The sequence below is a fragment of the Phocoena sinus genome, chromosome 8, assembly GCF_008692025.1.
Source record: "Phocoena sinus isolate mPhoSin1 chromosome 8, mPhoSin1.pri, whole genome shotgun sequence".
Classification (NCBI taxonomy): domain Eukaryota; kingdom Metazoa; phylum Chordata; class Mammalia; order Artiodactyla; family Phocoenidae; genus Phocoena; species Phocoena sinus.
In genome coordinates, this window is record NC_045770.1 from 59,881,735 (window position 1) to 59,905,226 (window position 23,492).

The window sequence follows — 23,492 nt, forward strand, 5'->3', positions numbered from 1 at the left end:
CTTCATGTCTGTATCTGAAGAGCTGAATATTGCTGGAGGAAAAAATATCACACAACCATGCTAACTTGACTCACTTTACATTTATATCCGTGAATTTCAGACTCAATACTGCCAGCCACCCCGCTACACTTCTTGAGTAAAATCACAGTCTTGTTCTGGATCACAAACACTTTTATATACCTTCTTTCTCCTCAAACCTCCAGCACTCGCCTTCCCCAACTCCCAAACTAATGATCTCACTTCACACTTCATAGAGAAAATAAATTGCAGTCATAAGGAAACTACCTTATCTTCCCACCACCACTTCCACCAGCCTACCTGCACCTATACTCCTGTATGCTGCCTTCCTTCTCTGCAATGGAAGAAGTTCCTAAGATCACCTCTGCTTTTGGTCTCAGACTCCTATTTCCTCTCTCTTTCTCAATTACTTTGCTCCTCCGGTGATCCCGTCTTTCCTACATTATCCTTTTTCTCCTTTCTGCTGGCTCATTCCCCTCGGCATAAAGATATGCCTTAATATCACCCATCTTAAACAGCAAAGCAAACTAAAAACTTCCCTTGACCCCCATATCTACCTCTAGCTGCCACCTCATTTCTCTGCATCCCTTCATGGTTAAAAGTCCTCAAAAAGAAATGATAGCTAACCACTTAATTCACTTCCCCGGCTCCAGTTGTTTCCTCAGTCTCAGTGCCATCATGGCCAAAATATACTTCTATTTTTCTCCCAAAATTGGTATCCCCCAAGTCTTCTCCATCCCAGTAAATGATAACTGTCATTTACCTAGTTTTCAGGCCACAAATCTTAGAGTTATCCTTGAATTCTCTTTCTCCCTTACACTGCCTGTCAAGTCCTTCAGTAAGTCCTGTCAGCTGTACCTCTAAAGTACATCTTGAACCATCCCTTTTTTGCCTCTAGTCAAACTCTAGTCCCAGTTCAGGACCACGATGCAGTTCTCCTGGATGATCACCACAGCTTCCTGGCTAGTCTCACCATTTCCACGTGTCTCCATGAATCCATCCTCCACAAAACTGCCAGGAGGATCTTTTTAAAATATAAACCCTGTCTTTCTGCTATTTAAAATCTTCTGTTGGCATGCCAGTGAAACCAAAATGAAATCCAAATCCTTTACCAGAGCCTACAAGGCTCTATGTTATCTAGACCCTTCCTGTCTCTGTGACCTCATCTCTAGCCACTCCCTCACCCCGCTTGTTCACTGTTCTCCAGTGACACTGACCTTCTTTCGCCCCTCAGGCACACTGAGCTCCTTTCCATCTCGGGGCCTCTGTACCAACCTCTCCCAGTGATGGGAACACTCTCCCCCTTGGGAATTCAGGTCTCAACTCAAATGCCCCTTCCTCAGAGAGGCCTTCCTGACCACCCTAGTAAAATAGCTCCCCCGGTCACTTTTTTTTTTAATTAATTAATTTTATTTTTGGCTGCGTTGGGTCTTCGTTGCTGTGCGCGAGCTTTCTCTAGTTGCAGCAAGCGGGGGCTCCTCTTCGTTGTGGTGTGCAGGCTTTTCATTGCGGTGGCTTCTCTTGTTACAGAGCACGGGCTCTAGGCGCCCGGGCTTCAGTTGTTGTGACACGTAGGCTCAGTAGTTGTGGCGCACGGGCTTAGTTGCTCCACAGCATGTGGGATCTTCCCGGACCAGGGCTCGAACCCGTGTCCCCTGCATTGGCAGGAGGATTCTTAACCACTGCACCACCAGGGAAGCCCCCCAGTCACTTTCTGTCATATTACCTTATTTTATCTTCTTCATGGTACTTATCAGTCCCTAAAATGATCATGTTTGTTTGCATGTTTATCATCTGTCTCTCCCCACCACTAGGATGTAAGCCTTGTAATCACAAAGACCTTGTCTCTTTATTTCACTGCCATATTCACGGCTCCTAGGAGAAAACCTCACAGCTGGCATATAGTAGGTGACTAATAAATAGCTGTTGACCAGCCGGGGAACCTGTGGGACACTCTTGTAGAGATGTGAGGCAGGCAGTTGGACAATGAGTCTGAAGCTCAGGAGAGAAAGGACTGTAAGTTGGGCGTGAAGATTCGAGAGTTGTCAGTCTCTTGGGGGTGGTAGAAGCTAGCTTAGTCTGAGTTGTCCATGGAAAGCTGTAGAGCTAAAGAGGCCCAAGGACACAACTGAGAGAACCTACATTTCAGATGTGAGCATGAGAAGAGGAGCCAGTGCAAGAGATTCAAGGAAACAGGGAAAAGGAGAAGCAGAAGAGAGTGGGGAAGGGGTTGCTTTAAGGCAGTGCTTCTCAAACTATCTTAAAAACCTGTCTTCTGCAGGTTTTCTTTTTTGTAAAATATGATTAAAACAAATTATTAGAAAAAATATATTTTGAAAGGGCATATAAAATACAGGCCCAAATTTGTCATTAGGTTCAACAGACAAAATTACTCTTAAGTTGCTATAAAGGTTTCCAGACACATACTCTCACTTACTGTGCTTGTCTCACCGATGACTAGTAACAAAGTTCACAGACCAGCACAAGTGTGTGGACTACACTTCAAACATCATTGCTCTAATGGTACTCCTGGGCAAGAGGGGAAGACAAATGAGCAGAACATAGCCTCTGCCCTCAAGTAGCTTAAAGTCCAGTGGGGTAAACAGTTTGGGATAGACAGACACACTGCATGGCAGAGATATCAAAGCAATGCCATTAGGGTGCAGGCACCGGGGACCATGATCTGCCCCAGCTCTGCCACCATCTCACCCTTGTAGGGCCTCTGGCAGATCACAGCTCCTCTGTGGCATCACTTTTTTCATCTGTATGGTGAAGAAATCATGTCAGATGATTGGATGATAAGTTTTCTTCTGGTTGTTTGGACACAGAGCTAAAAACCCTCCATGCCAGCAGTTTTCTGTGGGAGCGTTGGGGAGTGACTTCTAATGGGTGCAGGGTTTCTTTTGGGGATGATGAAGGTATTCTAAAATCAGATTATGGTGATGGTTGCACAACTCTGTAAATATACTTTAAAAAAAATTAAATTGTATACTTTAAAGAGGTGAGCTTTATAGTATATAACACTATTTTAAACAAAAAGAAAGAAAATCCTCCATGCCACTCAAAACCAGAAAAGATTGGCTTGGATGGGTAACTGGTTGCAGGCTGTAAAGCCAGTTGGTCCCATAGCTAATGTGGTGTATAGGAGGGGCCCCTCTGTTGTATATAAAAGTTTCTTTTTAAAGAATACTATTAAAAACTTACCTGTAGGGCTTCCCTGGTGGCGCAGTTGTTGAGAGTCCGCCTGCCGATGCAGGGGACACGGGTTCGTGCCCCGGTCCGGGAAGATCCCACACGCCACGGAGCGGCTAGGCCCGTGAGCCATGGCCGCTGAGCCTGCGCGTCTGGAGCCTGTGCTCCGCAACGGGAGAGGCCACAACAGTGAGAGGCCCGTGTACCACAAAAAAATAATAAATAATAAATACAAAAAAAAAAACTTACCTGTAAAACTTTCTCTTGCCCATACTGGTCTTTTTTATTGATTTCCAGTTATTACCTTAACAAGTATAGCACTCCCCTTTTTTTTTTTCTTTTTTTTTGGCCGCTTCACGCAGCTTGCGAGATCTTAGTTCCCTGACCAGGGATCGAACCTGCGCCCTTGGCAGTGGAAGTGTGGAATCCTAACCACTGGACTGCCAGGGAATTCCTGCACTCCCCATTCTTATGAAGCTTTAAGTCTGGCAGAGTATAGACATTAGGCAAATAATCACAAAATTATTAGGTAATTACCACGGAGAGAAGTAGTATTAATGAAAAGTAAAGGGTACTAGGAGAGTGTAATGGAGACCTAATCTAGTCTGAAGAAGGTGAGGGAGGTCTTCCCTGAGCAAATAGCATACACATGGAGACCTGAAGTGTAGATGTTAGCCTGTCACTTGACTTGAGAAAAGCCTGTGGAGAGTGATGGCCATTAGTCATCCAGAAGGACCCAGCAGTCCAGTCAGGAGCATTTTGGGGAATGGAGGAATTCTGTGGTATTACTGCAGTTCATATGGTAGGTCAGGGCTAAAAGGGGCCCTCAGTGACCCTGAGTCCTGTCCTCTGCCCTTGGCCTAGTCAGTGCAGAATGATGAACTGTCCTTGCTGTCCCCAGGGAAAGGTGTTTCTGTATCCCAGATCCTATGGACATAGAGGAATCACTGCATAGTTGAGTTAGAGATGAGAGCGCCTGGGCACCAGAGCCCCAAGCTCTCCAGAGCCACCTGCCATCCAGGCACCCGCATTTCATCAAGGCTTTAATCGGCTCCAAGCAGTCCTCAGATGAGCCTGGCTGGTATCCGGCATGAGCTCATCACCGCCAACAGTGGCAGCTGGAGGCCAAGACTCCCTTGGGTGAGGGAGAGGTCAGCGTCAGTTGGGCCAGGTCTGTTCTGCATTCTGTGCTTTCCTCCACCTGCACTGGGCCTGGAAACATCTGAGTAGGATTCCGATTTCCCAAGGCAGGGCCAACTGCCCTTTGCCAGCGCACTCGTGCCCCTCCAGTGAATGTGCTCTTGGGCAGAATGCACAGAGAAAGGGCAACACTGTGTTTTAAGAAGGGGAACATCAGTCTGAAGGTCAGAGCCTGCAAAATAGCAACAGAGGCCCATCCCAGGGTCAGATGGGTCAGAACTGAGGTCCCCTTCCCAAAAAGAGTTTGCTTCTAGTATTCACGTGCTCTCTTCCTCTACACAGAGGCCTAGAAGTGTCCCAGGGAGAACACAGCAGAGGTGCTCTCTGTAGGTTGATCCTACAGACTCCTTCCTGAACATCATTTTGGAAATGAATTCTTTTAAGTGTAGCAGAAGAAAGGAGGCTGCCACTTCAGGAATCCTTCAGAAACTCCCTTTGAAGTAATGAACCCTGTGCAGTGGGAAGTGCTGACTGGGCGTCCGGTGACCTGCACTAACTTGACCTTGTGGTGGGCCCTTGAATAAGTCCCTTTCCCCTCACTGGGCCTCATTATCCCCATCTATAAAATTAGTTGGTCTACGTTGGTGATTATTAGTTGGCGATCTCAAAGCTCCCTTCCGTTTTCAAATTTTGTGATTCTGATGAATAATTGCTCTTTGATTTATCTAACTGCAAATCTAAGTATTCATATTTATTCAGCAACTATTAATTATTTTCCTGCAGCTGACCACTGGCATCCCTCTTCTAGGTTCCTCTGCTCTTAAAGCAGCCTGTATAATTTCTTTATCTCACTTAACACAGCATGTAGCTACTCAGTTATCTGATTAATAGATCTCACCTTCATTACACAAAGTAGGGTCTGGATCTGCAGGGCTTACATCCCCAGCACCTCGCACTATCCTTAGCACATATAGATGCTCACTGAATGTTTGCTAAGTTCATTTATAAATGGATACTAGGCATTACAGGAATAGAAAGAAAAGATACAGGCCCTTCCTTCAGACTACACTCTGTAGAGTGCTGGTTTGGTGAAAAGACCCAGACACAAAGCACACTGAAAACACTATGACAGTAGGTAACAGGACTAAATTAAATGTAAGCAAAGGTCAGAAAAAACAGTATAATGAATGAGGTGAGGAGGGGAATGATGAGTGTTGGCATTGTAGAAAGCTTCACGGAGGAGGGCGCCTGGAGGCAGATCCTGAAGGACAGGCAGAATTTAAACCAGCGGGGGGAGGAGGGAAGCTTGTCAGGTGTGGGAGGTGCAGAGATGAGCCTTGCATGTTCAAGACCTGGAAGAAACTGGCCACCTATCGGATGGTGGGTAGGGAGGCCTGAGTGTGGAGGGCCTTGGGGGTGAGCCAAAGGACTTGTACTCAACTTTGAAGTCAATAGATAGCCCCTGAAGTGATTGTCTATCGTTGGCTTGTTTAGCAACTGTAGTGATTTTTACTTCAAAAAAAGGTAGAAAATAAAAATTTCAAGAAGTACCAGAGGATGTATAGTGAGAAGGAAGTCTGCCTTCCACATGCCTGGTCTTCCTCCTCAGAGGCAACCACTGTAGCTTTTCCTATGTATCCTCCTTAATGCTGCTGTAAACAGATTATCACAAATTTAGCAGCTTAATAAAACAAACCAAATTTATTATCTTATAGTTCTGGAGATAAGTCTGAAATGAATCTCACTGGACGAAAATCAAGGTGTCAGCAGAGTTGCGTTCCTTTTTGGAGACTCAGAATCTGTTTTCTTGCCTTTTCCAGCTTCTTGAGGCAGCCCACATTCCTTGTCTCAGTCCCCTTCCATCCTCAAGCCAGCAACAGTCCCTCAAGTCTTTCTCACATTTCATCATGCTGACAGTGACTCTTCTGCCTCCCTCTTTTACTTGTAAAGGACCCTTGTGATTACATTGGGCCCACCTGGATAATCCAGGGTACTCTTTCCATCTCAAAGTCACTGATAAGAAACCTTAATTCCCCGTTGCCAAGTTAACTTTATATATTCACAGGTTCCAGGGATTAGAACGTGGACATCATTGGGGGCCATTATTTTACCTACCACATTATCAGAGATATTTTATAAATGTTTTATTTTTCTTCCTGTTTTTGAATAGTTAATAGTTTTGAATAGTTAACTTGTACACAGTACAAAATTCAAAAGGGTTTTCAGTGAAGTCTTACTCCCACCCCATCTCTAACCCAAGTATTGTCCAGTTTCTCCATTGTATCATTATTAGTTTTTCCCTTGAAATTAATAAAGTCTATGGGGAGACATTTTGAAGGCCATGCAACTATCCTTTTCATCAAAATTTCCCCCCTAGACTTAGCATCCACTGATGGTTCTTTCCTGAATAAATCTTTATATGATGGTTGCAAAATGAATATTTTACATCTTTCCCAACTCCAGTGCTCACTCCACAGTTGACTAGTCAGCACCTGGCATTCTATGGTCAACAAGAACCCCTTTTCTCCCATTTATCTCTTTATTGTTAAAATGTGCTTGTGGATACTCTTGCTTTAATGTTCTAGAATTAATTACTGACCTTAGTTGTTATGTTGGTGCTAAAATTGTCTCAGATTTGGCCAGGGTGCCATACCCCCATCTTTTTTTTTTTTAATTTCCATATTTTCTGGCATAGCAAGGTGTTTCAGTCTTACCTTGGATCCACCTTGCCATTGCCCTGGAATCAGCCATTTCTCTGAAAGCCCTACAACTTTTTAGTGGGCAGTTGTATTAGAGACTGAAACATGAGTAATAGGTGTGCTTATTACACACATGCATATACATATACACACATATATGCATATGCACATACCTGTTTTAGAGGTCCTGAGAACACTGGTACCTCCCATTCCAGTCCATTGTTACAGCATTCTTCCTTGTCTTCACACATTTCATATTTCTATGCCCCTTCTTCTGTAGTGAGAATTCTGGCTCCAAACAGCACTGATACATGTACTCATTTGCTTAATCCTATAATACATCTAAAACAATCTTTAGACCTACTTCAGCTAAACCACTATAGGAAACAAACTACTAAAAGAGTTCAGGTCAGAATTTGTTTACAGTTCTCACAGCTACTCCATCCAAGGCTAAGGGTATATAGTCAAATACTGGTTCCTCAGTTACTTAGGTGGGTGTTTTTCCCTTCAGGGTGTTTATGTTGTTCGTTTGAAATACAGTTGGGTTAATTTTTTCAATATTCTTTCAGTTTTAGGATTTTTCTCCTCTACCTCTCCTTGTTTTAATTTTGTTGTTTGAATATGTAGAACATTAACGTTTTTCTAAAAACTGTACAAAAAGGTATACTCAGAGAAGTAAAGCTCCCTCCTGTGTCCCTTTCAACTTTTTTCTGCTCTCCTTAGTAAGCCCTGACCCCTTGTAGATAACCAGTTTTGATTGTTTTCTGGTTTATTCTTCCTGTATTTCTTTGTATAAGCAAATATATGTGTGTTTTCTTATTTCTCCTTTTTCCTACATAAAAGCATACTATATATGCTCTTCTGAAGTTTGCTTTTTTTTACTTAACCATATTTCCTAAAATTCACTCGATATCATTTCACAGAAATCTTCCTTATTTTTTACAGCTGCATAGTAACCCATTGTGTGTATGTGCTATATATCCTATGCTTGATTTCCATTATTTTACAATTACAAATAATGCTATGTGAATAACCTCTTGCACATACATTTGGGGATTGTGGGAGGTGCGTCTCTACAGTAAGGTTCTAGAAGTGGTATTGCTGGGTCAAAGGATAAATGTATGCCCTTGGTTAATATTGCAAATTTCTCCTCCATAGAAGTTGTGCCATTTTGCATTCCCACTAGTAATGTATGAAAGTGGCTGTTTTCTCACAGCCTTGTCAACATTGTATATTGCCAAGCTTTTGAATTTTTGCCAGTCTAATAGGTGAGATACAGTATTTTGGTATAGTTTTAGTTTGATTCTCTTATTATGACTGAAGTGAGCATCATTTCAAATGTTTAAGAGCCATTTTTTCTCCGTTTGTCAATTGCCTATTCATGTCTTTTGCCCATTTTTCTCTAGGACTTTTGGTCTTTGTTTTCCTCTTGATTTTTAAAAGTTCTTTGTATGTTAAGAATATTAGCTATTTATCTGTGATATATATTGCAGATATTTTCTCCCATTTTGGATTGATATGGTTTTAATACTTCTCATATAGTCCTAAATGTACAGCCAGGACTGAGAACCACTGGGATAGTTTGTGCAAATTGGAACTATTTTTTTTTAAAGGAGAATGGATACAGAGAGAAAGGGACAAGGGCTGAGGACTCAGCCTTGGGTGTCACCCATGACTTGGGATAGAAGAATGAACAGGAACCTGCAAAGGAGACAAAGGTTTAGGTATTGTGTATCATATAAATCAAGGTAGAAAAGAATCCAAAGGGGGCAGGATTGGTCAGCATCATTGGTTACTACAGCCATGGGCAGAGGAAGAAGAGGTTGCTGGGTGTGGGTGGTAATGAGGTCCATACCCTTACCTCCCAATACCACTTCATCCCTTCTCGTTCAGGCTGAGAGAAGATGCCCCGGATCTCTGTGAGTGATTTTGTTCAGCATTATTACCAGGGACTACAGGAGGCCTCTCCTGACAAACACATTGACACCTGACAAACACATAGCTCAGTTGCATAATAACTAGGGCATAATTATTCAGTCAGCAAATATTTATTAAATTCCCACTGAGTGCCAGGTACTGTTCTGGGCATGGGCTATCACAATAAACCCTCATTTTTAATGTGCTTCTCTCTCACCACTTTCTAAAAAGTTGGAGGTTTCCTTTACCCAAGTCCATCCATCTGGTTTGTCATGAAGCTTCAACTCTGAGACAGACTTGGTAAAGTCCTTAGAATTAATTAGGGAAAAGCACTTTTGAGAAACAGTGGAATCATTAGCACCAGCAAGAAGCTCTGGGTTGAAAATGGTCCTCTTGGTATAGATTTCAAGTCTATTCCCCGTCTTCTCCTTTTCCTAATCTCCCCACTACCCTTCCACTTATACTTTCAGTGACTATTACCTGGTGACTGTGGTTGGGCATGAAGGAAGGAGTATTAACTGGAAGAGTCCGTTTGGCAGTGGCTCCTGGTTTTTTGTTTGTTTGTTTCAGATTTTTTGGCAACAGTTTTATGAGGGAGATGAGTAATTCCTTTCAACCTTGATGGGGGGTTGAAAAGTAGACATCAGTGGTGAACAGTTCCTGTGCCCAGAACTGCAGCCTGTGGCATTTAATATCATAGTTAAAGATACTTGCCTCTGTATTCCTGATTCTCTCCATTCTGGGAAGTGCAGTTAGCAAAACTATTTCATCGGTTTCTGTTTCTGTAGCTGTTCTCAAAGCCAGCTGTAAATAGGGCCTCCTGTCTTCCTTAAGGTCAGAGTGAAAGTCTGTATATTTGAGTGTACTTCATTCCCGTTAGCCTGGCTCAGCCACCACTCTGACGTGCTGGTACTTCTCATTCAAGCAGAAGGATTTACTTAGCTTTGGGAATAGACATGTGAGTGGAAGCCTAAGCCATCTCTTGATAACCCCCTCTTCCCTGCTATGGACATTAGGCTGGGATTGGTCAACAGAAGCTTAAACATCTGGTCAGCTCAGTCCTTTGGGGTGGTTGGTATTTTATAGACAACCCATCAAGATTGATTGGCCTTGTAACTGAATTAGCCAGATGTGTGGGCATTGTGTGCCCTTTCCTCAGCCTCCTTCAGTGTTGTTAGATGGAAGCAGACATGCGATTAGCATGTTTGAAGATGGTGTGCTTTTAGCGCACGAACAAAAGCTGCTGCCTTCTGCAGAGACTGTGGCTCTGCCCCAGACGTCAGCAGTATAATTATGACTGCTAAATTCAGCCCAGACCCCAGGCTTGGCTGCCTTGGTCTCAGCTGTCATTTGCAGGAAGGGGAGGAGGGGCACTGAAGCCCGGGGACCCAGGCTCTTATTATAGTTCACTTTGAACTCTGCTTTATCCAGAGTCTCTCCCTCCTTACTGACAATTGCTCCCAGCTGCTTTCTGGTCACAGAGCCTGCTGCCACTTCTGAGCATAGTCTGTGCTGGATTGTAGGGAGCACAGGGGCTGGCCTACTGAAAGCCCACAACATACAGGAAACTTGCCCCAAATGAAAATGAACTAAGGATCCCCATACTTCCAACGTATATGTCACATGCTATTCAGAGCATTATCCCTCATCTAGAAAACCCCTACCTTAGGTTTGCCTTGAACAGAAATCTTTGGCAGGAGTTTTTGCTTTTGCCCTTTTCCTCACCTAACTCTGTACGTGAAATATTCGATATGTTTGAACGTTCATTTCCATGCTTTTGTATCACCTCTTTTCTAACCAGACCAGCCTGCATATTTGCCTTCCTTAGAACACATCAGGCATTTTCATGTCTCTAGTAGCTCTGCTGATGCTTCATATTCTGTAGACATCTCATGCTCAATGTATCCAAACCCAGCCCTCCTCATACTTTCTTCTGTATTCCCTAGTTGGTGAATGGCATCATCATTACTGGTCACCCAAACAAGAAAGTGTTTATAAGTGTCTGATGACTTCACCCTCACTTTCCACCAAGCCCATCTTTCTTAGAGTTTTCTCTCAAGTTTATCCTCTCTCCTCTGTCCCCACTATCCTAGTTCAGACTTCATCACTCTCACCTGGACTATTGTAAGAGACTTTTTTTTTTTTTTTAAACATCTTTATTGGGGTATAATTGCTTTACTGTAAGAGACTTTTTGTTGGTCTCCCTACCTCTAGGCTCCTTTCCAAACCTTTACCCTGCAAAACCCTACCACTCCCCTGTTTTGAAACCTTCAGTAATTTCTAGTGCTTGTGAGTTAAGCTCACATGCCTAACCCAGCCTGCAAGTCTCTCTGCAGTCCACCAGGAATCTTCTACCACCCTATCTCCAAGAGGGGCAGGGGACAGTTGTTTGCTTCAGGATTGGGACCAGAGCTTGATAGGCTTACCAGGGACATGCCTGCAGCCAGGTGGGCCTGGGGACACAGGAACTGTCTCTGCCATAGGCCCACTCAACTACTCATTCCCTAGCATGGAGTCTTTCCTGCCTCCAAACCTTTGCTCATTCACTTTTCTGTGCCTGGGATGCCCTTTCCCCACTTCACCACCTATCAAACCCCTACTTAGCCTTCAAGAGCCAACTCATTTATGTCTCTTCTTGTCACTTTTCCTGGTTTGCCTACCAGAAGTGAATCACTTCTCACTCTGTTACCCCACAGCAATTTTAGGAAGCTTATTTTTGGCTGAGCCGCGTGGCATGTGGGGTCTTAGTTCCCCAACCAGGGATTGAACCCCTGCCCGCTGCATTGGAAACACGGAGCCCCTACTGCTGGACCACCAGGGAATTCCCTAGGAAGCTGTTTTATTGCTTTAAAGATTACAACTGAAGTTTGAAAAAACAGAGCTTAGCATGTGTCTCCTCATATATCCTCTTCCTTCTGTTTATCTGATTCTGCTGCCAGTAGCCCTGAGTAGGTCTCTAACCTGTGGAAGGCCACTCAGTCTCCCTTCCATCTGCTAAAGAGTTGGGGTGGCTGGCTCCCTCCTCGACACCTCCATCTCTACACATACACCATTAGTGAGAAATATTATAGGAAGGAATGCTTAATAATGGTAATTGTAGTAAAAATAACAATAGCTGTCATTTATTGAGTTCTTACTTTGTACCAAGCTCTAGACTAAGGCTTTTCTCTCTTTCAGTACTTAAAATATCTTTGCAAGTTTAATACTCTTATTACCTACATTTTCCACATGCATACTCAAAGGCGTTAGGCTGCTAAGTAACTTGCCCAAGCTCCACCACTAGTAAGTGGCAGAGCCACTGTGGTATCTGTGATTATGATCTCAAGAGCAGAGCTCCAATTATGTTCCTGGAGAGTATACAGGGTTCAGCATAAAATAGGTGCTCTGGAATGTTGGTTGGTTGATCACATGAATGAATGGATCAGTGTTCTTCCCATTGAACTTGTCTTCAGGCTTTTAGAGACTGGCTGAGCATCTGTAGCTTATGCCAAGAAGTATGGATTTTGTCTCATTTCCTAATGCCCAGCTATACACAGACGTGTTCCCTCCCATTCAGTAACAAACTGCCTGGAACTCTTTCCTGGCTCATATTTACAAGAGAATGTGATAAATTCAGTATTGATCCCTCCTGTTCCACTGTAAATTTTGCAAAAGATGATTAAATAGAGAAATAGAGTCTTCAGGCATTGTGGCTCAATATGTTGTGGAGTGGCGTATCGACCTCCTCCATCCAAAGGCAGCCAGTGCCTAGCCCTGCTGCCCCAGACCAGTAATTAAAATCCTGGGAGACTGGGATTTAAAATCCAATCATATCCCTGAATCAAGCCTTCTAGCCTCCCCATGTGATGAGTGCAATAAGGTAACAGCAGGAGCATGTTTATGTCTGTGCTGAAGCAGTCCCCATAGGGTGGGTAAGAAATGGAGAGTTGGGTAGCCCCGCTAGCTAAATCACTTTGCCCTGACACCACAGCCACTTGTAAGACAATCTGTAGATACATAAACAAGTCCCAGCCAAAGACCAATTTGGACTGTAAGAGCAAAATACCATGCACAAAAATTCACAAATTGTGCCTCAGTGTACACTTCTGTTCCCACAGCCAGTAGTTGGTTTACACAAATGATTTGGACTTGATTAAACTATGACCTTTAGTAACCAAACGTTTGTTTGAATTTCCATAGGAACTCTTTGAATTAACCTGAGCTGAAGTCAGCCTTCCCTGTCCTGAGGCCTGTAATCAAGGCATAAGATACTATTGAAATAAACTTGTCCATCTGCTTTCAGCAGGATCAGGAGCTCCCTGAGAGCAAGGACAGTGTCTTCTTATTCACCTTTCTGTCCCTGGCACCTGGCATGGTGCCAGATGCATAGAAGGCTCTCCAAAGATATCTCTGAATGAATGAATAAACACAAATTAACAATCTTGAAAAAAAAAACCTCTGTAAACTGATGTGTAGATAGCAGACCTACCACATTGTTACCCATTCAGAGCTTGAACACTTCCAGTGCTGGGGAACTCATTTGTTCCTGAGGCTGCTCACATTCTGTCTTTGGATTTTCTGATGGTTAGAATTTTCTAATATTGAGCCAAAATCTGCTTCCAAGGGTCTTAATTTTACTGTTGGGTTCATGTAGAATAAATTTAATTCCTGTTCCACGTGATGGCCCTTCACATACCTGAAAATTCAGGCATGTTCTCCTGAGCTATCTTTCCTCCAGCCTAAACCTCCAATTCCTTAAACCGTGTTTCTCACATGGCTTCTAAACCCTTTCTTATCTTGATCACTCGTCCCAGAACAGTCTCCGCTTTGTCTGTCATCCAAAACCCATGACTTCCCATTTATCTCCATTAATTTTCATCTCATGTGTTTTAGCTCTTAATGTCCATCTTTCACACATGTATTTGGTACTCTTCCCACCCTAATCTGACATCCATAGATATGATGAACAGTCCATCCCCATGTCAGGGGTCAACATGCTGAACCAGGACCAAGCCTTTTTGCTGCCACTGGAAACTTGCTTTTTCTTCACCTCTGATCTGTCAGTCACTCCACCCTGCCGCTTGGGTCTGGTTAGTCCACCAGTCACTGACTAACCCTCCACACTGTAGTGACATGGAGCACACATTTCTCCATTGTGTCCTCAGTGTTGTCCTGAGACACCCCAGCACATGTCTGAAGAAGTCTACATATGCCCTAACTGTACCTGCTTAAGCAAACACATGTAATCCTGATGAAGAAAGGAAATGAGGTTAGTCTGGCATGACTGGGTTTCTGTGAACCCATCCTGATGCCTAGGGATCATCACCATTTCCTTTTCTAGGCCTTCACAAAGCATCCCTTTAGTAATGCATCTGCTTCTGGAGACAAGACACATATGGGTGTTAAGTGTGTGATCAGATAAGTACTCTAGGGCTTCAAAGGAGGAAGTTGTCCGTGTAGGCTGCAGTGGTCTGAGAAGGCTTCAAGGCAGGGGAGATGGAGCTGGTCTTTGCAGAATGTTGGGTCTGAGTGCTAGGCAAAGAGGCGTTTGACACACTGAAGAGAATGGTGAAAACCCAGTGTAGTCTAGTCCCTCTGGTCAGTGCTGGAACTGAAAGCTCATGGGGTAGGGCTTGAGGCAAGCAGAAAGAGCCCTGGACTGGAAGGCCTGGGTTCTAGCTTACACTCTCCCACTCATTCTCCATGACCTTGAGCTCTGACTTTCCCCTCTCCAGGCTTTCTCCAGTCTTTTTTCCCCTTATTTCTTATTATAGCACCTTCTGCTCTAAAGCTGGTACTCTTTTTCCATCTCCCCAGCTACACTGTGTATGGCTCCCTTGGAGTCGGGGGAGGGATTCATCATCCTCTTCTCATCCTGACACCACACTATATTGTCATTGTTTCTGTCTCTGTCTGTCTCCTACCAGTCTGGGTTCTCCCCCAGGGCAAGAACAAGTTTGATTCCACTGCGTGCCCAGCTCCTGGCCCAAAGTCAGTACTCAGTGAATTTTAATGATGGAGCCATGAGGCAGTAGCTCTCTGTTCTATGAATTTTAGAAATCCACTTCCCTGAAGGCAAGGGTTCCCAACCAGACTGTGTGTGTCAGAGAATTAGGACTTCCAAATGACATTCTGGGGGCCAGCTAGGACTTCTAAATGACCTATTTGGGGGCTCCCCTGTCACCCCAGACAGGGGAGCCCTGAATGGGAGGAAAAGGTGTTCCATTTCATACCCTTCTACAAAGCTGTCTGTCCCAAACCTGCCTGTCCCAAACCTGCCTCTGGAGACCCGCCCCACCCCCATCTTGGTTTTGGATCATCTGAGCACATTGGAAGGGAAGAGGAAAGATGATTTTTAGCTCTTTTTGAGTCATCAGGCCTTTGGAAGGTAGCACTGTGTGGTGGAAAACCAGACCTGTCTTCTTTTAAAAAAAATTTTTTTTATTATGGAAAATTTCAAACATATACAAAAGAGAAAAATAGTATAATAAGTCCCATGACTGTGGGCAGATTATTTCAGTTCTCCCCACTTCTGTTTTCTCAGTCTTTGTATGATGAAAACTGTATATAAAGGCCGTAACACCCAACAAATGTTAGCCAGTCTCCTTTCACCTTGCTCTTCCACTGGACTCAGTTATCTGTGAAATGGAAAAAAAATATACCTCTCCTGCTTTCTTCATCAAATTCTTATTAAGAATTAAATAGAAGGAAGTAGTTGGCACAGGGTATGGCACATAATAAGAACTCAGTAAATGTTCTCGGTTACCAGGGAGGCTGATCTGCAGGTGCACATGTACGCGGGTGTATGGATTCTGTTGAGAATGCTCAGTGGTTGGTTTAGGGGAAAAGCTCAGGAACCTCAGCTCTGTTCCCAGTGCTGCTGTGCTGCCTGCAGCATTCTGGACAGGGCTCCTCTCTCTCACCTTCAGCCTCTGGGAACACACGGAAGAATCAGTCCATCTCTGACCTGAGGAGCTACACACAGACTAACTCTGAAGATTAAACAGAGATGGACCCCCAGAAAAGGGAGGAGTGGGAGGATAATAGGAGCCCATAGATGATGAGCATTGAGAACTGGAAGGGCGAGGAGGCTTCCCAGAGAAGGGCCCTTGAAAAGGGGGTAGGGTCTGGATAGTCAGGGAGACAAGGAGTGGGGTTCCAGGCATGAGGAGTGTCCCAGACAACAGTGTGGAGGTGAGTGAAGGTGAGTGTGGAGATGGGACAGGTGCACGGCATCTCTCATGTGGTCGTCCTGTCTCTCTTGGAGCGCTTCCTTGATGGGGAGCTCGCAGCCAAAAAGAATGGATAGCTCCACATTGATGTCTCTGATCATGGGAAAGATTTCCCTTATATTCAACAAAACCTTCTAATTGGAAATAGTAAACAGACTGTTAAAATAGTGAAAATCAGGATGAAGGTGCTAAAGGAGCCAGCAGTAAAAATGGAAAGGAAGAGTGAATGCAGAAGTTATTACAAAGAGCATTGTACAGCCAGTACAATCTTTCTCCCCACCAATAGTTTTCAGGCTTTTTATCTTATTTAGTTCAAACAGAAGCCCTAGAGGTAGGCAGGGCAGCAGTCATTACCACCAGAGAAATGAAGCAGGACCCCAGTCATACAACCAGGGAGTGGTGACCCCCATCCCCACTGGCTTCCAGGCTGTGTGCCCTTTTAGGGGGCAGGGAGCCAGCTGCAGTTAGGGGAAGGGGTGAATCATGGAAACTGCAGTGGTGGTAGATCTGGGTCACTAGAAGGCCCCAATGGCTGATAGAACTGTGGGGGGTGGGAAGGAGTGGGTGAGCATGTCAATATTATTGATAATATAGCCTCACACATTTGTATAGGACAGTTACTGGGTTTTTTTAAAGCTGTCTCATACGCATCATCTTCTTAGATAGTCACAGAGTTAGCAGAGGGCCAGAACAGAGTGGTGTCAAGGGAGGAGGGAGTAACATGCCTCCTCCCCTCCCCATAGGCTTGCTGTCAGCACAGAGAAGATCTGAATCCCATCTCCCACTCTGACTTTAGCACTCTCACCAGGAAGGGCAAGTGGGCCTCTCTCTCCAACCACTTCCTCCCCACTTCCCACCCACAGAGCACTGAGAGTGTCGGAGCCTGACCTGACCTGATCTGTCACCCAGACAAAGAGGTGTCTAGAACCAGCAAAGAGACTGGGGGCTTTGGCCCGCAGGAGCAAAGAACATGGTCACACACTTGCTGTGAGAAGGGCTTTTCTGGGTCAGGAAGAACAGCCATGTTGTGTGTGCCCTCAGAAGATAGCACATGGAAAGAAGTCCGTTCATTTGGTAAATCTCATTGAACACCTGTTCTGTGCCGGGCCCTGTGCTGGGTAGTCAGGATATAGCAGTGGATCAGCCATGGTCCCTGACTTCTGAGGGTTCTCAGTCTTGGATGGAGACAGACTGTTTTAACACAGGGATCAGTGTAATAAGATAGAAGCAGATGGGCCTGTGGGAGCACAAAGGATGGTACCAAGCCTGGGGTGGTAGGGGAACAAGGAAGATTTCCTGGAGAAGAAGCCGGAACTGAGTCTTAAAAGATGAACAGGTGTTTACAGGAAGTCCAAGGTGGGAGTGGGGTTGGAGAGAGAGGTTGGGTCTCATGTGAAAAGAATCTGCCCTCAGTTTAGTGGTGGGAACCCCTTGGTAGGCCATGAGCTTGGGACTGGGTTCTGGGCATGTTCAGGGAAGCCAGAATGACCTACCTGTTTCAAATGTAGTAGAGGGGAGTCTCTTCTTAAGGAATTGGAAGAGCTCATCATTAAGGTCTTTTTCTACTCAGAAAGCCTATGATTATGTCAAACCTAAAGCAGGTGCTGTACCAGAGAAGAGCAGCAGGCTCCCTGAGCCCCCGTGGGCCAGGCCTCCTCTCCCATGAATACCATTTCCACTGCCTTATCCTGCCCTGGGTGTTGAGACCCAAGCCTGTCACTGGCACCAGCCAGGACCGGCCCAGGACCATCCACCCCCATCCTACTTTCCTGGCCCGAGCCCTATTGACAGATCCCCCAGAATCTGAAGGAATTCAAGACAAATGGTTAAGAGGATGGAGTTAATAAAATTTGAAAAATTGAGGCCTGTCACTCCACTAAACTTTTTTCAATACCACTGACAGAAACATATTTCCCCAATGAGTGACCTTCCACAGCTGTAGGGGGCAGGCGCAGCCGCAGCAGTGCTGACAGGGAGCCAGTCTGCTGTTTATCACATATTATAAGCTGGGACACACTAATCTGAAGCAGGGAGAGGAGGGGAGGGGTCCTGCACTATACTGCCTGGGGTGCTCCAGGTGTTGGCCTGAGCCCCAGACAGACAGTGGGAGGTGACGGATGGCCTGCGATTAGCGCTCCCCACCTCCGCCCAGCCCTCTGACTTACTTCCAGAAGCCTGACCCTCTAGACCAGCTGCTTGGCCCGGAGGGGCCCTGGGTGGGAGGCGAGGAGAGGTCAGGCCAGGGCATGGGCCATCCTGATGCCCCGGGAGAGGGCAGGCGGGTGAGGCCCAACGTGGTTATTTATTGGAGTGTAATGGTTTGTGGCCGTTGGTCGTGGAGGTGAAATCGATCAGTTGTAGAAGTCAGGTTCTATCAATTATTACAGCAATTAGTCAAGCCAGAGCATCAGAGCGAGGGTGCAGGGGCTGGGGGACTAATATTAGATGGACATTATCCATGATGCCCTTGCCTCAGCCTTCCTAAAGTGGGAGCAGCCGTGCTGCCCTGAGGCTCCAGAACCTTGGGGAGCCTGGCTGGCTTTCCCACTCGGGGTGGCTGGGGTGGGGCCTAGCTGAGAGCCTCCTGGGCTGGTGACAGGCCCAGCCCTGCTTTAAAAGGCATCCCTGTGCTGGCTGGCCCCGGTGCAGAGATGCCCTACCTATCCCCATCCCATCCTTTATGAGAAATGACATGACTCCTACTAGAAACTACTCAGTGGCCAATGTTTATGGCACACATTTTTCATTCTGTAAGCAAATATAGATCACTGACAGCACTTGTTTGAAGCTTCTAATCTCACCCTCTGGTCTTCCACTATCTTCTCCTCTCACCTCTCTTCCTCTCCCCCTCCCCGTCTCTCTCCCAATTTTTTTTTCCTCTCTTAACCATTTATCTTTTCTCTTTGTTCTTCTCTTCTTTCCCTTCCAGAGGTCTCTCCCTCATCCCCCTTCCACTCTAGCCCATATTTAGTGACAGAGCTCCCCCTGAGGCTACCTGAGAAAGGAGAGGCCTTTCCACTTTATGACTGTAGCTCTCTTTCGGCCCTCCCTAACTGTGGTCCAGGAGCTTTGGGAAAGGGGAGGATGATGTATGCCACTGCCCGTCGAGTCCTCAGTGCTGAGCACCAGAGAGAACAGGGCTGGGCTGGGAAAACTGGGCCAGGCGAACAAGCCACTTAGCGCTGTGTTCCTTCCTGAGCCTCCACAGTCCTGCTGTCCCTCCTTCGGCGCACTGATCACACTTGTCCTGAGTTGTAGTTGCATGGTCACCTCTGGTCCCCGTTAGCTTCTGGAGAGCTGGAATTGTACCTAGACTCGAACTCTAGATGGCACCTAATCTTTTTTTTTTTTTTTTTTTTTTTTTGTCTGCGTTGGGTCTTTGTTGCTGAGCGCGGGCTTTCTCTAGTTGCAGCGAGCGGGGGCTACTCTGTTGCAGTGCACAGGCTCCTCATTGCGGTGTCTTCCCTTGTTGCGGAGCACGGGCTCTAGGCGTGCGGGCTTCAGTAGTTGTGGATTGCGGACTCTAGAGTGCAGGCTCAGTAGTTGTGGCGCACGGGCTTAGTTGCTCCACAGCATGTGGGATCTTCCCAGACCAGGGATCGAACCCGTGTCCCCTGCATTGGCAGGCAGATTCTTATCCACCGCGCCACCAGGGAAGCCCGACCTCATCTTAAAGACAGGAAGAGGAGCCTGCAGAAGAGAGAAGGAACAGTCACAGGGTGTGAGGAAAACCTGAAAAGTGGTTTTTAGAACTCAAAGGAGAGAGTGGCCAAGGTATCAGTTTCTACAGAGTAGTCAAGAAATGTAAAAAAGAAAACTCTTCATTGGCTTTGGCAGTCCCCCATCTTCCTATATACAGGGCCCTGATACACAGTGCCCAGTAAGCACCAACAGAATTGAAAGAAAAAATGAGGCTCCAACTGAGCATCTGAGGACTTGCCTGCTAGTTAGGAAGAACCCAGGCACCCTCCTTATTAGGAAGGTTGTATTTTATCCTGTAAACAGTAAAAAACCACAGAATGATTTTTCACCAGTGGTGTGTCATGGCTGCCCTGGTGGGAGTGTGGAGAACTGTAGTCAACCAGGGTTCGACTCCTGCTCCAAACAAATGACTTTGTGACCTTGGCTAGTTGTCTCACTCCTCTGAGCCCAGTTTCCATGTCTGTAGCATGGTAATTTAATTCCTGCCCCTCAGGATGGTTGTAAGGATTTAATGATATAACGTATATAAAGTACAGAGCACCGTGCCTAGCACATAGTAAGTAAATACCAGTGGCTATTATTCTTATTATCATCACCACTTCTAGATATATACCCGAGACATGAAAACATACGTCCATGCAAAGACTTGTACACAGATGTTTGTAGCAGCATATTCATAATAGCCAAAAGAGGGGAACAACTCAAATGTTCATCAGCTGGTGAATAGGTAAACAAAATGGGGTACGTCCATAGAATGGAATATTATTCAACCATAAAAGAAAGAAGTACGTGCTATATTCCTACATTCATGTTGTAGCATGAATGACATGTGCTGCAACATGGATGAACCTTGAAAACATGCTAAATTTAAAAAGCCAGACTGAAAAGACCACATGTTGTATGATGCCATTTATATGAAATGTCAAGTGTAGGCAAATACAGGAACAGAAAATAGGCTAATGGTTGCTGGGGTTGAGGGGAATGAGGAGTGTCTCTGATAATGGTGACGGGGTTTCCTTTCAGGATGATGAAAGTGATCTGGAATTAGATAGTGGTGATGATGTATGATGTTGTAAGTGCATTTAAAACCACTGAATTGTATATTTATTTTTTTGAATTGTATACTTTAAATGGTATGTGAATTATATTATAGTAAAGATTATTTATATTAATATTTTATACCAGATTTCTATTAGAAAATAGGATCATGTATAAAAGTATTAATTTTTCTTATTGACAGTAAGTTTCCTTGGCCTGGATCATACTTTCTGCTCTCTGTTCCTTTCCCCTCGTCCTCCCACACCTCTTCTCTGCAGCCCAGGCAAACAGCCACTTGTAAATGCTTAATGAATGTTTGCCATTGTCGGTAAGTTTATAGTCCTTTAAGAAGCAGAGAGTTGGGCTTCCCTGGTGGCTCAGTGGTTGAGAGTCCGCCTGCTGATGCAGGGGACACGGGTTCGTGCCCTGGTCCGGGAAGATCCCACATGCCGCGGAGCGGCTGGGCCCGTGAGCCATGGCCGCTGAGCCTGCGCATCCAGAGCCTGTGCTCCGCAACTGGAGAGGCCACAACAGTGAGAGGCCCGCATACCGCAAAAAAAAAAAAAAAAAAAAAAAGAGAGTTTCAATAGGAATGATTTTATATCATGATATAAATGTTTCCTCAGCCTGGGATTGAGAAACACTGATTTTTACTGTCCATCAACAAACAGTGGCTGGACATCCCCCCGAGCCAGGCCTCATGGTGACATGGCCTTACCTGTGTAGTTAGTGTCCCCAGCCAACTTATTATATCCTGTGGCAGGGACTGTGTCTTAACCCTTCTTTACTTCTAGACAACACTTCCCTAGCAAAAAAGAAGATCAAGGAGTACTAGTTGACCACTACCTTAATGTTCCATTTAACACATAGTTCTTAAGAGAAGTGCTTTTAGAGCAGGGCCAGATCTGAGTCTTCCATGTTCCCAGGCCCCACTCATTCAAGATTTGGCAAATTGAATGGAATGGACAGTTTTTGAAGAGGAGAGTGAGGTTCTCAGACCTAGGCTTTGGGAAGGAGATTCTGATAGCATGGGGGTTAGAGTAGCCTTTCCTCCACGACTGCCTGTCCACAAGGCTTTGCACCAAGTGGACACTTTATTCAGGGCTCATCAGCTGCCGGCACTTGAAAGTGAGAGAAGGTAGATGCATGGCCCCCAGCAAGCCTCTTCTTTTTGTTATACTTAAAGTTCTTTGTCTTCAAATCATAGGAACTAATGATTGGAGGAAATGCCTGCCTGAGTGCACAAACTCACCAACAAGTAGCACCGGTGAGGGCTGGCACAGCCAGGTTGCTGATGATGACCAGAGGACTCAGCTGACTCTGGTAGGCAGGAAGTGTCCAGAAGGAAGAGAGCATTGAAGGAGAGGGAGAGGCAGAGAGTAGAAAGAAGGGGGCCTTTTCATTGTTACTTCGTATATTCTGTGCTTTAGATTTTTATATGATTTTGATGAATGAATATTCATCTGTGTACAAACAAATTTGATAATGCGGGCATTTTAATGAATAACGCATTGGTGTTGGGGTGTATTAATCTATGTGCGTGTTTGGTGTTATTTTTTAGCATGTTTGGCTGTGTGTATTTTTGTATGCACAGCACACCTGTGTGTGTGTATAGCATATCTGTGTGGGTGGCGCCTCTCTGCGTGGGTGGTGTGTTTCTGCACGTGTGCATGCCCATGTAGGAGCCTCAGTACCCTGACCTCTGTGTCAGAGAGGACTGAGAACTCCTCTCTCAGAGTAGCTTAACATGTATTTCAATCTGTTAGGTTTCAGTTGCTCCATATTTCTGTGAGCATTCCTTACACTGAAATCAAGGCACAAGCCACCTCTGAGGGAGGGCCGAGAGCCCACTGATCACTCATAGAGGCTCTATTTCTCCTTCTCCTCCTGCCAGGAGCTAACCCCCTGCAGAGGAATGAAATGGGACATACACCCTTGGATTATGCTCGAGAAGGGGAGGTGATGAAGCTTTTAAGGACTTCTGAGGCCAAGGTAAGTCTCAAAGAAAGGAGAAGGCCTGTGGGCACTCCATGCTGCATTTGGTCTTTCACTCATTAAATTATGTCAAGTTCCACACCAAGGGCCACTTCTCCTTAGGGGATTATTGTCTATTTAAATTGAAATCCAACCCCCACTCTCATCAAGAATAGGAAGCCACGGGCTTCCCTGGTGGCGCAGTGGTTGAGAGTCCGCCTGCCAATGCAGGGGACACCGGTTCCTGCCCCGGTCCGGGAAGATCCCACATGCCGCGGAGCGGATGGGCCCGTGAGCCATGGCCGCTGAGCCTGCGCTCCGCAACGGGAGAGGCCACAACAGTGAGAGGCCCGCATACCGCAAAAAAAAAAAAAGAATAGGAAGCCACCCCTCTTCCTGACCAGGAAGAGGCCTGGGCCACTTCTGGCTTCTGAGGACTTTCAAATTCAGTTTTTGAGGTAATGGACCTTCCAGCTCCTTTTCATAGGAGGAAGAACAGCAAGACATAAATCAGCCTAAGTACTATTTCCTCAGGCCTCATGTATTCTTTAGCCTCATCAAGTAATCCTTTCCCATCATCACTCCTTCTAGAGCTATTCCC

The 23,492-nt window shown here is 45.4% G+C and overlaps 1 protein-coding gene across 3 annotated transcripts in view; it reads left to right on the forward strand.

The window, feature by feature from the left end:
* CLPB (caseinolytic mitochondrial matrix peptidase chaperone subunit B) overlaps positions 1 to 23,492 on the forward strand; it is a 149,011-nt gene that overhangs the window by 86,179 nt on the left and 39,340 nt on the right. For all 3 annotated transcript variants that reach the window (XM_032641087.1, XM_032641086.1, XM_032641089.1), the window contains exon 6: positions 22,812 to 22,909. In XM_032641087.1, the coding sequence (XP_032496978.1) occupies positions 22,812 to 22,909 (98 nt within the window). The remainder of the gene's footprint in view (positions 1 to 22,811; positions 22,910 to 23,492) is intronic.